Source organism: Cheilinus undulatus, linkage group 3 (assembly GCF_018320785.1).
Source record: "Cheilinus undulatus linkage group 3, ASM1832078v1, whole genome shotgun sequence".
In the NCBI taxonomy this organism is placed as follows: Eukaryota; Metazoa; Chordata; class Actinopteri; order Labriformes; family Labridae; genus Cheilinus; species Cheilinus undulatus.
This window is the reverse complement of record NC_054867.1, coordinates 52,082,113-52,097,892: the sequence shown is the minus strand read 5'-3', so window position 1 is coordinate 52,097,892 and position 15,780 is coordinate 52,082,113. Positions and strand designations below refer to the sequence as shown.

The 15,780-nt window shown below is 41.2% G+C and overlaps 1 protein-coding gene across 2 annotated transcripts in view; it reads left to right on the top strand.

Moving 5' to 3' along the window:
- The window catches only part of grip2b (glutamate receptor interacting protein 2b), a 103,590-nt gene that overhangs the window by 36,909 nt on the left and 50,901 nt on the right, over nt 1-15,780 (top strand). For both annotated transcript variants that reach the window (XM_041782992.1, XM_041782991.1), the window contains exons 9-11: nt 13,339-13,494; nt 13,591-13,743; nt 13,827-14,013. In XM_041782992.1, the coding sequence (XP_041638926.1) occupies nt 13,339-13,494; nt 13,591-13,743; nt 13,827-14,013 (496 nt within the window). The remainder of the gene's footprint in view (nt 1-13,338; nt 13,495-13,590; nt 13,744-13,826; nt 14,014-15,780) is intronic.

The following is a 15,780-nucleotide window of genomic DNA, read 5'->3' as shown; positions in this document are numbered from 1 at the left end:
TTCCCAGACCTTTTAATAAGTCAAATTGAAGGTTGAGGTGTCCATGTTGTCCTGACAGGAAGTGAAGAATACAATGATGTCAACACTTTTGGTTGCATTTACCAAGGAAACAAAGTGTCATCATGGCATGATTAAAACTGAACAATAATCCTCGTCCATTCCTCACAGATGCTTTATGTAATTCTTTAACATCTGCACTGCTGTCATCCAGATGGTGTGTTTGGCTTCATGGCCAAATTCAAATTCATGTTTTCTTTGACGCCCCTTACTGTCCTCCACAGCAGCTGCTCTCAGTGTTTGATCAGAGATGTGACCACAAAGATCTGCATGGAGGGGATTGTAAACTAGTCTGATTTAGAAGTCAGTGTCTGTTTGTATGTGTGAGGAGATAAATGGAGAGAGAGAGTGTATATTCCCTAATCCGGCTGTGTGCATGTGTGCATCTGAGTTTACATGTGATGAAGTTAATGACTTCAATAATCTGATGATGAGACTTGAGATTTGGGCTGTCAGTTTGGTTTCTACAGCCAGACTCAGATCATGATCGTCCTCATAAATATGGTATATATGAATGCTTATTTCTCGATTCATCTTATTGAGTATTTTGAACCATCAGTAACCACAGTTCCAGTTTTGTCCATCATCATTCCATTAACATGGAAGCTTTTCATTTCCAAGTAGCAGATATATTTGAAAAAAGGGGAAATAGAATTATCTTAGGGATCAGGATCGACCTCTGTCTTTGTCCTGTTATGCCCTTATATTCTTAGGAGTGTGGTGGAGGGAATGGAGCGTTTAAACTCTTAGAAATACGGGTTCCAAAAGGGTTCTTCTTGAAGGGCAGAAGTTCTACCCAGAACCATTTGCATCTGAAAAACCTTTTTTTGAAAAAAGAGTTCTTTAACGGTTCTTTGTTAAGACTAAGGGTTCCTGTAAGAACCGTTTCAATACAGAGAACCTTTTTTGGAAGAAGGAGTTCTTCGAGGGCTGTTGAAAACATGGGTATTAGAAGATCCTCACCCTCAAATATTCAAATGTTTAGCCTTGTTTCAAATAGTATTTTTAATGCAGATGTATCTGTAATACCTTTCTCAATTCATTGTACTTGTTCTGCCACAGTCTTAAATGTCTTTTCCATCATTTCATGCCATACAGTCCCAGCCAGCATGTCCATGTGGGCACCCATATGGGTTTCATGTGGGTTTGTCCATGGGTTCCATGTTGGCCCCTGGGCTTGCCCATGTTTACTACTAGTACACTGTAAAATCCAATTAGTTAACCTCACTTAAAAAAATCATGCAAATCGATTGCCTTGAAAAAAACCAAGTAACTGTAACTTTATGACCCTAGTAGAGTAAAATAGAAATTTTTGCACTGTACTTAAAAGGCTTTTAAAGTAAAGAACAATTGCACTTCAGTTCAAATAACTAAAATTCCTTTGTGTAGAGTACTTAGGTAAGGAAGTTATTAGTACTCAACGTTTAGTACAGAATACACTGTAAACCTGGATTTTGTTTCTACTTCAACTTTTTAGCAATCATTACTTATTCTTTTATGTTTTGTCAAAAAACGTTGACATTACTAAATCAAATTAGCCATTTGTACTATTCAGCTGAAAGATACAATGCAATGATCATGTTAAGCTGAGATAACTTTGTATGTTTAGTTTTTTAAGAGGAGGGGCTATTTCAGAATTTTCAAGAAACCATGGGTGAGACTGTCAGTGCATCCGTTAGCACCGGCAGGCAATGCTTCCATCATGACTTCCTCACGTGGCGAAGCCAATACTTTGCCTCACCGTGCCTCTGCCCCACCGGGGAGGGAGTAATCAGCTGATCCGGATCACTGTCTGGATCCAGTAATATTAATAAAGGACTCCTCTCTATTAGGAGATAGGGCCGACGGTGGAAGTCTACGTTCTCTGGGTGCTTTTCTAGTTTCATATTGTGGTGAGCTGTGATGAGGAATGGCTTCCAGACAACTTGAATGGCTTTGACAAACTCACACGAAGGATGAGCCGCTATTATTTATTCTGAACTGAAGATACTGTCACATACAAACAGGGTGGTTTGCAACATTGACCCCCTCACTCATGGTGTCACACTTCAAAAAAACACTTCTCACTAAAAACATCAACTAATAAACTAAACATGCATCATTTTTATAATGTTCATGTTCATTGCAAAGTTGTTATTATGCATGTTTAGTCTATTAGTTCATGTTTTTGCCTGATCTGTAGAATACAATGTGGTTCTTTATATAACCATTAGAAGACAAGAGGGTTATTGGTGAAACCCTCAGAAAGTGGTCCATGTGTGGGTTCTAGATGAAACCCTTGAAATATAAAAAGGGTTCTCAGTGGAACTTCCTGTGTGGGATGAAACCCTTAGAGGGAGAAAGGAAAGGGTTCTGGATTGAACTCTCAGTAGGGGTTATCAGTGTAACCACTACACTATTGCAGGGTTCTTTGTATAACCTCTCATAGAGGGTTCTGGGTGGAACCTTTCACAGGTGGTTCTGGGTATAACCCCCCGAAAAGGGTTATAAAGGGTTCTAACAGGCACCAAAAAGAGTTCTCCTATGAGGGCGGGCTGAAGAACATTTTTTGGTTCTATTCAGCACCTTTACTTCTAAGAGTGTACACTGACGTCACTTTCAGCACGCAACATGCCTAATCAGTTAAACTGAGTGGTAAAATATTCAGAAACAGAGCTGTCTGCTCTATGGGGAACTGACATTAATAATGGAAGGAACATGGACTAATACCTGCTTCAATTAGGGATATTTGGACTCAGCAGAGGTCAGCACTGTTTACTTAAGACAGTGGGCACTGGTATGTGCCATTAATTAAGTTTCCCGTAGTGTGAAGACGTGATTTCAAGTCCAAAAAGCATCACCTGGAGGCACAAATCAGCCCTGTTTATCTGTGACAGATGTGAAACTTCATTAGTGTTGACATTTTAGATTCCTACAAACTTCAGTATCTGTTGTTTTCCTTTATTGGTGGTGACTTGATATGACTTGAGTAAATCTGTAGATAGCTCACTCTGTGGTTGTTAAATCTTTTTGGAAAAATTTGGGTTGTATCTTCTGAAATAGAAGGTCTTTATTTTTCTCAGAGAAGAACAAGAAGGCGGCAGCGAGTGAAGTCAGGTTAGATTTATACATTTATCACAAGCTGAATGCTTATCAGCTCTGTGATACACTATATTGCCAAACGTATTCGCTCACCTGCCTTGACTCGCATGTGAACTTAAGTGACATCCCATTTTTAATCCATAGGGTTTAATATGATGTCAGTCCACCCTTTGCAGCTATAGCAGCTTCAACTCTTCTGTGAAGGCTTTTCACGTGGTTTAGGAGTGTGTTTATGGGATTTTTGACCATTCTTCCAGAAGTGCATTTGTGAGGTCACACACTGATGTTGGATGTCAAGTTCATCCACACCAAACTCTCTCATCCATGTCTTTATGGACCTTTCTTTGTGCACTGGTACACGGTCATGTTGGAACAGGAAGGGGCCATCCCCAAACTGTTCCCACAAAGTTGGGAGCATGGAATTGTCCAAAATCTCTTGGTTTGCTGAAGCATTCAGAGTTGCTTTCACTGGAACTAAGGGGCCAAGTCCAGCTCCTGAAAAACAAGCCCACACCATAATCCCTGCCGCTTTGCATTGCACTTGGTGATGTATGGCTTAGATGCAGCTGCTCAGCCATGGAAACCCATTCCATGAAGCTTTTTACACACTGTTCTTGAGCTAATCTGAAGGCCACATGAAGTTTGGAGGTCTGTAGCGATTGACTCTGCAGAAAGTTGGCGACCTCTGTGCACTATGCACCTCAGCATCCACTGACCCGCTCCGTCATTTTATGTGGCTGAGTTGCTGTCATTCCCAATGGCTTCCTCTTTGTTATAATACCACTGACAGTTGACTGTGAAATTTTTAGGAGCGAGGAAATTTCACCACTGAACTTGTTGCACAGGTGTCATCCTATCACAGTACCACGCTGGAATTCACTGAGCTCCTGAGAGCGAGCCATTCTTTCACAAATGTTTGAAGAACTGTCTGCATGCCTAGGTGCTTGATTTTATACACCTGTGGCCATGGAAGTGATTGGAACGCCTGATTTCAATTATTTGGAGGGTGAGTGAATACTTTTGGCAATACAGTGCATGTATCTATCCATATTGGACATGGAAAGTCAAAGCATGCTGCTTGACTTACCCAGGGAGTACCTTTTGAGCAGAGTCTTCACCACCAAGTCAAACTGTAGATCCATTTTGCAATAAAATGGTGAAATGTATGACAAGAGTGTTCCTGACTGAAATGAGATAAACGCCATGCTCTGTCTTGTGGCGATATCCAAAAGGAGACGACAACCTGAAGTCTTGTATGCTTAGCATTTATGCAGTTCAACTTCTGGGTCAAACCCCAGCACAGAGAGTATGGAGCATGTGCAGAATGCCAAGTCCTGTTTGGGTCTGATTTACATGCAGGAGTAAATCAAGTTGAAACCACTTTTTCTAGTCTGACTTCGAGTTGAATACACTCTAGGGCAGGGGTGTCAAACTCAATCACAGCAGGGGCCGGATTCTGAATCTGGGTCTAACCTGAGGGCCTAACAGGGTCAACATTTAACCATTGAGTGTCAGCCTAAATAATTTGAGATCATAAGGTCAATATGATAAGTTAAAAAGTCAAAATATGGGGTAAAAAGTCGAATCTATAAGTTTTAAAGATAAAAACGTGACATTTAAAGTCAAAACAATGTTTGTAAAAGGCAAAATATGAGATAGAATACTGAAACCATGATTTTTAACAGTTGAAAAATGAGATAAATGTCAAATTAAGAGTTTTAAAAGTCAAAATATGAATTAAAATTCAAAATCATGGGTTTTAAGGGTTAAGAAATTAGATAAAAATCAAAGTTAGGAGTTGAAATGGTCAGCAAAACTGAGATAAAATTCAATATCATGATATTTAACAATCAAAATCGTGAGTTTAAAATGTCAAATTATGAGATTTTATTTAAAATTCATACGTTTTAAAAGTCAAAATATTAAATAACATTAAAAATCACAAGTTTTAAAGGTAAATAACCAACATAAACGTCAAGGTTAGGAGTTCTAAATGGTCAAAACATGAGATAAAAGTCAAAAACATGACTTAAAAGGTCAAAATAGGATTTGTAATGTAAAATATTGAATCTAAAAGGTAAAAATATGAGAGAAAAAGTCAGAGTTATAAGTTTAAAGGTTAAAATATGAAATAAACAGTCAAAGCCATAACTTTTAGTCATGGGAGATGCAAAATGTTAAATATAAAATATATTTTTATGTTTACTTTTTCTAATTTTTATGACTTGACAAGGATATTATAAATCATCAAGGTTAAGTTCACATTTTTATACTGGAGGAAATCTGCAGATCTCATACTGGTGGGCCAGTTATAATGAAAATGTATGATCTGGTGGGCTGGGTATAACTGCACCACAGGCCGGATTCGCACCCCGGGCCTTGAGTTTGACATCCCTGCTCTAGGGATCTCAAGCTTTAATATACTCAAAGAAATGCCATCACATAGAGCAAAATAAAGCAATGCATGCTCTAAAAAGTGTGTTTCTATTGCAGAACTTCAAGGGTTAAATTCCTCATTTCCATGTCAATACAGCATCTCTACCAGGGAAATTGAAGAGCCAGAATTAGGGCGCAGGAAATAATACTAACAAAGATTTATTTACATTAATTTGCACAGCTACCAGACTGGAAAAGACAAAGATTACTCTCCTCCTGATGTCGTTGTTAATGCTGGAAGATTGAGGAATATTTTAGCCTCGACAGCATCTTTGTGCTTAATTAGCTGAAGGAGTGTTTCTTCATCCGCATCCGAGTGACGGCTTCTCATCTGCAGCAGAATTAGTGCCAGTGGATTTACAAGAAACGCTGATTCCTGCAGCTGCCTTTATTATCCAGGTTAATACTTCACAGCTGAGGGGTTAATGATGACAAATGTACAGCACACAAACACATATGAAGAACCTGGAGAGCTGCAGAATGCTAGCAGGCGTGAAACAAGCTTTGAGAAAAATCTGTTTCTTAATCATGTTGCATTTTTTTTTCTTCGACCTGATTATAGACGAATGTGAGAGGTTTAAATTGACAGGATTAAAAAGTGGAGATGATAGACAGGAAATAAAGGCGGACTGAAATAAACTCGGCTCGACTCTCTGCTGAACGTGTGGGGCGGGAGCTTCATCTCAGCGTGATAATGACAGACAGAGAGAGAGTTGAATAGAGGAGCTGTGGATCAATGAGAGCTGAGTGACAGCCAGTGTGAAGGCAGGATGGTATTTAATTAAAGTCATTACACCTCGCTCTCGTTTGCTGTCAGACGATGCTTACAGCCGACACCTCCTCCTCTCCTGATTTACTCTCCTCTACTTGCTCTCTCTTTCATCTCCTCCCTCTCTCCTCCTCTGTTTCTTTTCATGTTTTCTCGCCCTCCTCTCTCACCTTATCTCCTCCCTTCTTTTCTTATCTTGCTCCCACTTATCTATCCTTGTCTTCTCTCCTTTTCCTCTTATCTCCTTTTAATACAATCATTTTTAACCAGAGCATAAGCTGGAGGTTCTCATTACCAACTTTTTAAATATGTCAAAAAATAAAAAGCAGGCACCAATTTTCAGGCTGCAGATGCACGGCTTGCACACAAGAAGTGTTTAGAAGCATTCAAGTTAGAAATGATTAAAAGCAGAGCATTGCAGCCAGCACTGATAGGTGGAAATGTTGGAGTGACAGTTGTAACAATGATGAGGAGGGTTATGTGGAGGTTCCTGCAGGATAATGGGGTCCAGGGGCGGTAGAGGCCATACATCAGCTGACGTGTGCCGGTGCATGTTTGCCTCTGCCGGGGCTGTCCCTTTCGTCCGATTCTGTGTCCGCTTTTCAGCTCTGCTTTTTGCAGATAATGTGGTCATATTGGCTTTCTCAGCCAGGCACTGGGGCAGTTTGCAGCCCAGTGGAGAGCCGGCAGGATGGGGACCAGCATCTCCAAGTCTCAGAGCAGGGTCCACTGCTGGAAAGCACTGGTTTGCCCCCCTCACTGGTGGAGTGAGTCTGTGCTCTAAGGGAAGGAGGTCAAGTTCAGGAGTAAATGGAGTGTGAGATCTACATGCAGAATGGTGCAGCATCAGCAGTATTCCTGCCATCATGTGACGTCATGGACTGTCACGGTGAAGAAGGAGCTGAGCCGAAACACACAGGTTTTGATTTACCGGTCAGTCATGTTCCAAACCTCCCCCGTGGTCTCGAACTTCGAGATCCTCGATACAAGCAGCTGAAATGAGTTTCCTTTAGAGGGCAGCTGGGTTTAGCTTTACCTCTAATTTCCACATACTCCTTCTGTGCCACAGTCCTCTCATGGAGTTCACTGCACAGCAAATTGCTCCCTTTCTAGTCAATCTGCAGTTTCATGTGCCAGGTCTGTTTTCAGCAAGATCTCTTGATATGCTGCAGCGTTAAGAGTTCCTTTTACCATAATCCTCGCCGCTCACACCACTGCATCCGACGCTTTGCATTGCACTTGGTGATGTATGGCTTGGATGCAGCTGCTCGGCCATGGAAACCCATCCTATGAAGCTCTCTACGCACTGTTCTTGAGCTAATCTGAAGGCCACATGAAGTTTGGAGGTCTGTAGCAATTGACTCTGCAGAAAGTTGGCAACCTCTGCGCACTATGCGCCTCCGCATCCGCTGACCCCGCTCCGTCATTTTACATGGCCTACCACTTGGTGGCTGAGTTGCTGTCGTTCCCAGTCACTTCCACTTTGTTATAATACCACTGACAGTTGACTGTGGAATATTTAGGAGCGAGGAAATTTCACCACTGAACTTGTTGCACAGGTGGCATCCTATCACAGTACCATGCTGGAATTCAGTGAGCTCCTGAGAGCGAGCCATTCTTTCACAAATGTTTGAAGAACAGTCTGCATGCCTATGTGCTTGATTTTATACACCTGTGGCCATGGAAGTGATTGGAATGCCTGATTTAAATTATTTGGATGGGTGAGTGAATACTTTTGGCAATATAGTGCATGTATCAGTCCATATTGGACATGGAAAGTCAAAGCATGCTGCTTGACTAACCCAGGGAGCATCTTTTGAGCAGAGTCTTCACCACCAAGTCAAACTGTAGATCCATTTTGCAATAAAATGGTGAAATGTATGACAAGAGTGTTTCTGACTGAAATGAGATAAAAACTCTGTCTTATGGCGATATCCAAAAGGAGATGACACCTCACCTTATCTCATCCCTTCTTTTCTTATCTTGCTCCTACTTATCTATCAGCTTCTGCTTCAACCTGATAGGTCAGATATGTGCTTTATTGCATGGGGTATATTTCATATTCATTCACCTGAGAAGAGCAGAAGGTTGTGGTCTTGTACTCTTGATGAATCATCTAGTGTTTACTTTTAGGGATAGTTAAGAAAAAAACAGCTTAAACACACATGGAGTGATCGCTGGGTAAGGACAGTGTGGCATTCCTGGTATCTGAGCAGCCCAAACTCAGTTTTTTGGTCCTTCATCCCCCCACCATACTCTTGTGAGGCCTGGACTCTGGCCACAGCTTCCAGCTGGACTGGTTCTCGAGATCTTCTCTTTGGCGCATTTTTTGGCATCCTAGACAAGACTGTGTGTCTAATGCTGACATGCTCAGGAGAGCGGGGACAGGATGGGTCAGCTGATAGATACAGCAGTGGCAGCTGTGCTTCTATGGGACCTGGTGCAGTTCCCAAGATCCAGATTTGGATTGGGTGGTATTCACTGTTTAATACTGCCGCTTTTAATGGTGTATATTGTATCACCGCCTGGAGTTTAAAAACCTCATTGTATAAGCGCATGCTGGCGTGCACATGCAATGACAACCAGCAGAGTGCACCTCTACAGTTACTTCCTTTATACCTTTAACAAAAATGCTATAGGTCTAAAAAAGGATGAAAGTGATTTTAAATTAAAGCATTGTTTTTAAACGTAGCTAGAATGAGCAACATTTGGACGGACTGAGTGCCCCAGGACCCTGTGGATTGGTTCAGACTGTGGGGGCAGCCAGGTATGTCGTGGATGGGTCAGCTGGGAGGATTGGGGTATGGGTATGGGTGCAGGCCTGAGCAGTACAGGACCAATGTTGATGTGGCAAAGTGCCGAACCAGCATATGCTCCCTCACTTTTTAAACTGGTCAAGATTTGAAAATGTTTTCAAGCTTAGACCAACAAAGTGAGAAAATGCTGGTTGAAACAACAAAAACAGACTTTTAAAAGTGGTAAAATTCACCTGTAGAAAGTTCTAGATAGTTAACTGATTACAAACATTGAATCCAAAGGTCACAGTCTCATCCTGCATCACCTTCATTTATCACTGTGTATTAATTCTTTTCTCTCTCTAATCATGACTGTGTGGCCTTCTCTGAGTTTGTGTGTGAACACAACTCATTATCATCCTGCTGCCTGCAGCAGGTTTTCAGCCCTCCATTAGCTAATTTGTTAATAAAGATTCTGATTAAAGGGTTTTGGAGGATTGTGGTCAGTCGTTAATGAGTTAGTGATGAGTCACCATGTGTGCTTTATGTTTCTTTCCATGTATGTAAGGTGTAAAGGTGAGCAGAAGTCTCCGTGCTGTGTTTCTGGTGTCTGCAGTCGTTTTCAGCAGATCTGCCTCTGCAGCATTTCTCTCCAGTCATAATGACTTTATTTTTACTCGGGGAGGATTAGAGGGGAAAACGTTTCCACATTTCTCTGATATCACCCTGAGGCTGCCCAACGCTCCTGCCTCTCAGGCCTCCAGCCAACAGAGCGCTTTAGATAAGATGACTCACATATCCAGGAAACAAAGGATGGATATAGCAGCTTAGGATCAACTTCACAGCAGAGTTTAACCTTGATCCTCTGATGGTATTCGCTGTGGGACTTTCCCCAGAAGAGGTTCCCCCCTGACATCTGGGGGAAAATGACTTCTGAACAGATGGCAGAGTCATCAGCATTATTTGGTGTTTTTGTCCTTTTTAATTGACCTCATAGATTTACATCCAGTCAAAAGACATCAGGAGGAATAAAAAGATTCCCTCTGTGCCCCTGATAGCCAGGAGCCAGATGCACTGTCCACATAGACAATCCATAAAATCACTTCTTATTTATTTGTGATGAAACTTAGACGAAAGCAGATGTATCATTGAAATTGAACTAAACTTAGAATCAATGTTTCAATGAAAATGTTCCCAATTTAAATGTCTAGAAGAAAAAAACAGACACTTGGCTCATATCCTTTGGCGTACATAAATTAACCTGGTTTATTTCCACTCTCTGAGAAACCTTTTTTTTTCCCCAATTCAGATCCAAATTTCACCGCACACTAAAAATTTAGAGCGTTGCAGGAAACAGCTGCAGCAGTGTGACTGAGTTGTTGACAGCTTATACCAAGCTGGCTGATGGTGTTGCCTGTGACTCAGTTTGTAGAACTGCCAATCGTGTTTGGAAGCTGCAAATAACAGCAGCAAAAAAGGCCTTAAAGGTCTGAAATCATCCAGCCATTTTCTATATCGCTTATACTGTTGGGGGTCGTGGGGCGGCTGGAGCCTATCCCAGCTGGCATTGGGTGAGAGGTGGGGAGGGTACACCCTGGACTGGTCACCAGTCAATCACAAGGCTGACACGTAGAGGACAGTAGGGATGGGTACCGAATCTGGTACTTTTATAGGCACCGACTGAATTCCGTCGGTACCACCGAGTACCAATTCACGTAAAATCAAATGGTACTATGTTTCGGTACCTAAACGTATCCATGTGACAGCAAGAGAGTGGAAGAGTAGTCAATTTTCCATGCTGGACACAAACGCAGCATTGCATGCACGTGAGTTATGATGTCAGTAGCAGCTCAGTGAATCAACAAAACAAGCATGGCTGATCGGCTCCCGCTGGTTTCTGCTCGTTCGCCTCCCTCCCTCTCTCTCTCGTACTGAATCCTCACTTTAAAAACCGTGATTTGTTGATATCAACCATGGAAATATAGTAGATAAAGGGACACGTTTGTTCGCTCAGTCACCTCACAGAGACTGAATTAAGGCACAATGTGGACTGTCTAGTGTAACTGTGTCCTAAAAGTTGCTCTCCATCTCTCAAACTTGGCACAGCTGGCGCCGTATGAAGCGCTCTGTCAGGATGGAAGGATTCAGAGTGATTTTGAGTGACAGAGCCACAGGCTCATCCTCACTGCTTTTTTCATCACAGAATGAAACAATTAAGGACTTACCCATCGTTCATAGCATTGTGCAGTATGACAGGGATTCTCGGGGGATGCCCGCTAGAAAACCCTTTAAAGTGAAGAGGAAAGAGCAAAACTGTAAACAAAAAACAGGGAAGATGCAAAAGGGGTTGATGTTGCAAAAAATAAAAAGTGTTTTTCCTGTAAGTATGTTATATGAAACCATCTTCATCCACTGAGAAAGTAGGTCTTAAAGTGTGGCACACTTGTTTTTATCTTTGTTTAAAGCTCTGCAAGATGCCGACTCTCAACAAAAAATAAAGGGCTGTCCCATTCCTGTTTGTACCACTTCCAGCCGTTGTAGTCTCATACGCTCAATCCTTTTCAGGTGTAGTCAGTTAAGTCAATAAAAGCTCAGGGTTTAGGGTTTAGGGAGACTGAGATTCAGCCCTAGACTCCTCTAGACTCTTGCAACCCTTCATCTGGCTAGGCAAGGCTAGGAGGTCTGCAAGACTGAGTAAATTGTGAAATTGATCATCTTTATGCTATATAAATCAGTTAAACTGTGGTTAAAATCACTTTTTTGTAAAGTGTAGGGATCGTACTCATTGTATATAGAAATTTTCAGATGATAATCTCAGCATACAGGTTCATTTAGAGCGGTACAGTTCCAACTTCTAACAGCTGTCCCTACTCCCTGACCCCAATGGACATTTTGGGTCACATGACTGCGTTGTGTTTGAAGCAGTAATACTCAACCTGTGGCTCTGGAGCCATGTGTGGCTCTTTTGTGATGATTTGTGGCTCTATCATGTCTTAATTAAAACATTATTCCCATTTTTGCCTCTTCTTTTTGACACTTTTGTTCTGCTTTGCACAAATTAGTCCCTTTTTTCAATTTTTTTGCCATTTCTCGCCCATTTAAGCTGCGTTTTGCAATTAATTGCCACCCATTTCCCATTTTGCCACTCTATGATGCGTTTTGCCCATTTCCCCACCTTTTTGCTGATTTTTGCCCATTTTACTCAATTTTCACTCACTTTTTGCCATGGTTTTGCAACTATTGGACCATCTTCGGAACCTTTAAATCAGTTTTTTTTACCACTTCTCACACATTTTTGCCACTTTCTCCCCATTTTTGCCACTTCTTTTTGTCACTTTTCACCCATTTTTGATACCCCTCAACCATTAAGCTGCCATTTACAGATAATTCCACTTAATTCCCATTTTTTCACCTTTTTTTCTATTTTTTGCCCATTTTAGTCACTTTTCACTCATGTTTCTCCACGTTTTTGCCACTTTGGACCATTTTTGCCCCCTGTAACTCATTTTTTTTGCCATTTCTCACCTATTTTTGCCAATTTCTGCCCCTTTTTTTGCCACTTTACCCCAGTGTTTGCTCCTTTTTGCCTATTTTTGCCACTTCTCACCAATTTAAGCTGCTTTTTGCAATTAAATGCCACTTCATACCCATTTTCCCACCTTTTTTTCAGATTTTTGCCACTTATGACAATTTTTTGAGAGCTTTAACTTTTTTTGGGTCACTTCCCACCCATTTTGCCACTTTCTACCCTTTTTGCCACTTTTGTCCCAGTGTTTGCTGCTTTTGCCCATTTTTGCCACTTCTTTTTTGTCTCTTTTCACCTATTTTTGATACCTCTTGCCCATTAAGCTGCCTTTTATGCTTAAATTCCACTTAATTCCATACTTCCACCTTTTTTTCTGATTTTTTCCCATTTTAGTCAGGTTTTTGATCACTTTGACCAGTCACTGCTTTTTGACCACTTTTGCCACCTTTAACTTATTTTTTGTCACTTCCCACCCATTTTTGCCCCATTCTGCCCTTTGTTGCCACGTTTTCTCCCAGTGTTCTCTGCTTTTTGACCACTTTTGCCACCTTTAACATATTTTAACTGCCACTTTTTACCACTTAGATTGTGGCCCGTGCAGATGTGTTTTTCAACAATCTTGCTCTTTGGTTGAGCAGGGTTGAGTAACACTGGTTCAGGGCCTGAAATAACGTCTATGCTCTGGGAGAGGCTAATTTTCTTAGTGACTAATGTAAGATTTGTTTGTGTTCCAGTGAAAGTTCAGAAGTCGGACCACCCCCACTCCTGGGACCCCTGTGTCAACTACTGTCACACCGCTAACTCCACCCTCTGCAACACAACCTCCACCCTCAACAAGTCCTGGACCGCCTCCAATAACAACACCATCAACAGCCTCGACTACTGCAAGTGTAAGAACTCAAAAACACACAGGAAGTGTTATCTTCTCTGCCATGTCACAGGTCATAGGAAGACTCACCTGCTTGTCTTTCTTTCTCTTTCTGCAGCTTTGGTGTCTGCCAGTTTCTCTCCAGGCTCTACGACCACATCGGGCCCCAGCAGTCAGAGCTCCAGCACCCTCCCGAGACCTTCAGTCCCCATGAGTCCACGAAACTCGCTGCTCAAACGACGGCAGAGGAAGAAAGAGCACAAAAGTTCCTGTAAGCTCGACCTGCATGTCTCAGCTTTTTAAACAGAGAAGAATGAACAAAAAAGATAATCTTGAGTCTTCATCTGTGTTCAGTGTCCCTAGCGTCCAGTTCTGTGGGTCCAGGTGGTCAGGTGGTTCACGTAGAGACCAGCGAGGTCGTCCTTACAGGGGATCCGTTGAACGGTTTCGGCGTCCAGCTGCAGGGAGGAATATTCGCCACAGAAACTCTGTCTGCACCGCCGCTGATCAGATTCATAGAGCCTGACAGCTCTGCAGAGAGGTGAGCTCACAATTTCAGACATCTGTATGTCCTTTAACAATGTGGGCACAGAGATAAAAGACTCTTTCTTCGGATTTTACCAATTATTTTTACACTATGTCAAAATCTAGACCAGGGGTGTCAAACTCAAGGCCCGGGGACCAAATCTGGCCCGTTGTGCAGTTATACCCGGCCTGCCAGGTCATATCATATTTTTATTTTAACTGGCCCACTGGTTTTAGGTCTCCAGATTTCCTCCAGTTTAAAAACGTATAACAATATATTTGTTCTGTCATAAAAATAATAAAGTAAAAAGTTAAAATAATTAGATAAAAAGTCAGCAATGTGGGAAAATACATTTCTTTTTCATTTCATATTCTTGATTTTGCTCCTCACAGTTATCACGCAGTTATGGTTTTGACTTTTAATTTCAGATTTTGTCCTTTTCAATTCACATTTTTAACTTTTTATATTATTTTTTTCCTTTAAGATTCTCAAACAAAAATCTAAGTAATACTTGACCTTTCAAATTCAAGATTTAGTTTTTTTTTTTTCCCTTATCTTTTGACATTTTGGGCTCCTTACTTTGACTTTTATTTCATACTTTGGCCTTTTGTATCCTCAGTTTAAAATATTTAGTACTATTTTGACCTGTAAAACTCAAAGTTTAATTTTTCTTTTCAGCTTTTGACATTTATAACCAATGATTTTGAAATATATCTCATATTTTAACCTTTAAAACTCATGATTTCACATTTTTATCTCATAATTTGACCATTAAAAATCATAATTTAAACTTCAGTGCTGGTGAAAATGAGGTTGGCAGTTAAAGGTTAAATGTTGACCTTGTTCAGCCCTCAGGTTGGACCCAAATTTAGAATTTGGCCCCTAAGGGGATTTCACCTGGATATTTTTTACTAAAATCTCTCTTATTTTGTCTTGATAACCCTCTAGTGGCATTAAAGTTGAAAGAGGTAATGTCAAAATGTGGTGTTTTGGCCTACTGGAGATATTTGGACTTCACCTGCATTATTTCTATGGGATATATATGCTAAAATTGCAACAACCATGAGGCGAAAATAAATTTTTTCATGTGCCAACTTAATTCTCTCTAGCTGGGTTTCTATCACAATTGGAAACGTGCAAAATTGAAATAGCGCAATAAAAAACTGGTAATGGAAACACCTGAATTTCGAAAAAAAAACCTAAAATATCGTTAAAAAGTTTTCACGCTTTCATGAGGAGGTTTTTCAGGCGTTTCAATAGCCTATAGAAAATATCGCAAAAGTGTAATGGAAACACTTTCTCCGCATTAACAAGTCATGGGGCGTGACGTACGGTGTCACATGACCAGTCACTCTGAGACAACATGGCCCGGTATGTGTGGATAGAAGAGGAGATGAGACTTTTCTTAACATCATACTTCTGCCCTTATATGTGGCTTTTGCCATACATACGGACAGACGGCCTTCGTCTTTTGTTTAAAATTATTAAGGCAACCACCGTAGATGTAACCAAAGCCGTACCAACACACAACAAGTTTATCCTGCAGCGTTACGTAAAATAAAGGTAGCTTAAGCTTTAAGCTGGACTGTGCCAGGGCTGCCCTTTAGCACCGGTTCTGTTCATAACTTTCACGGACAGAATTTCTTGGCACAGCCAGGGCTTTGAGGGGGCCTGGTTTGGTGGCCTCAGGATTAGGTCTCTGCTTTTTGCAGATGATGTGGTTCTGTTGGCTTCATCAGGCCGCGACCTTCAGCTCTCATTGGAACAGTTCGCAACCGAGTG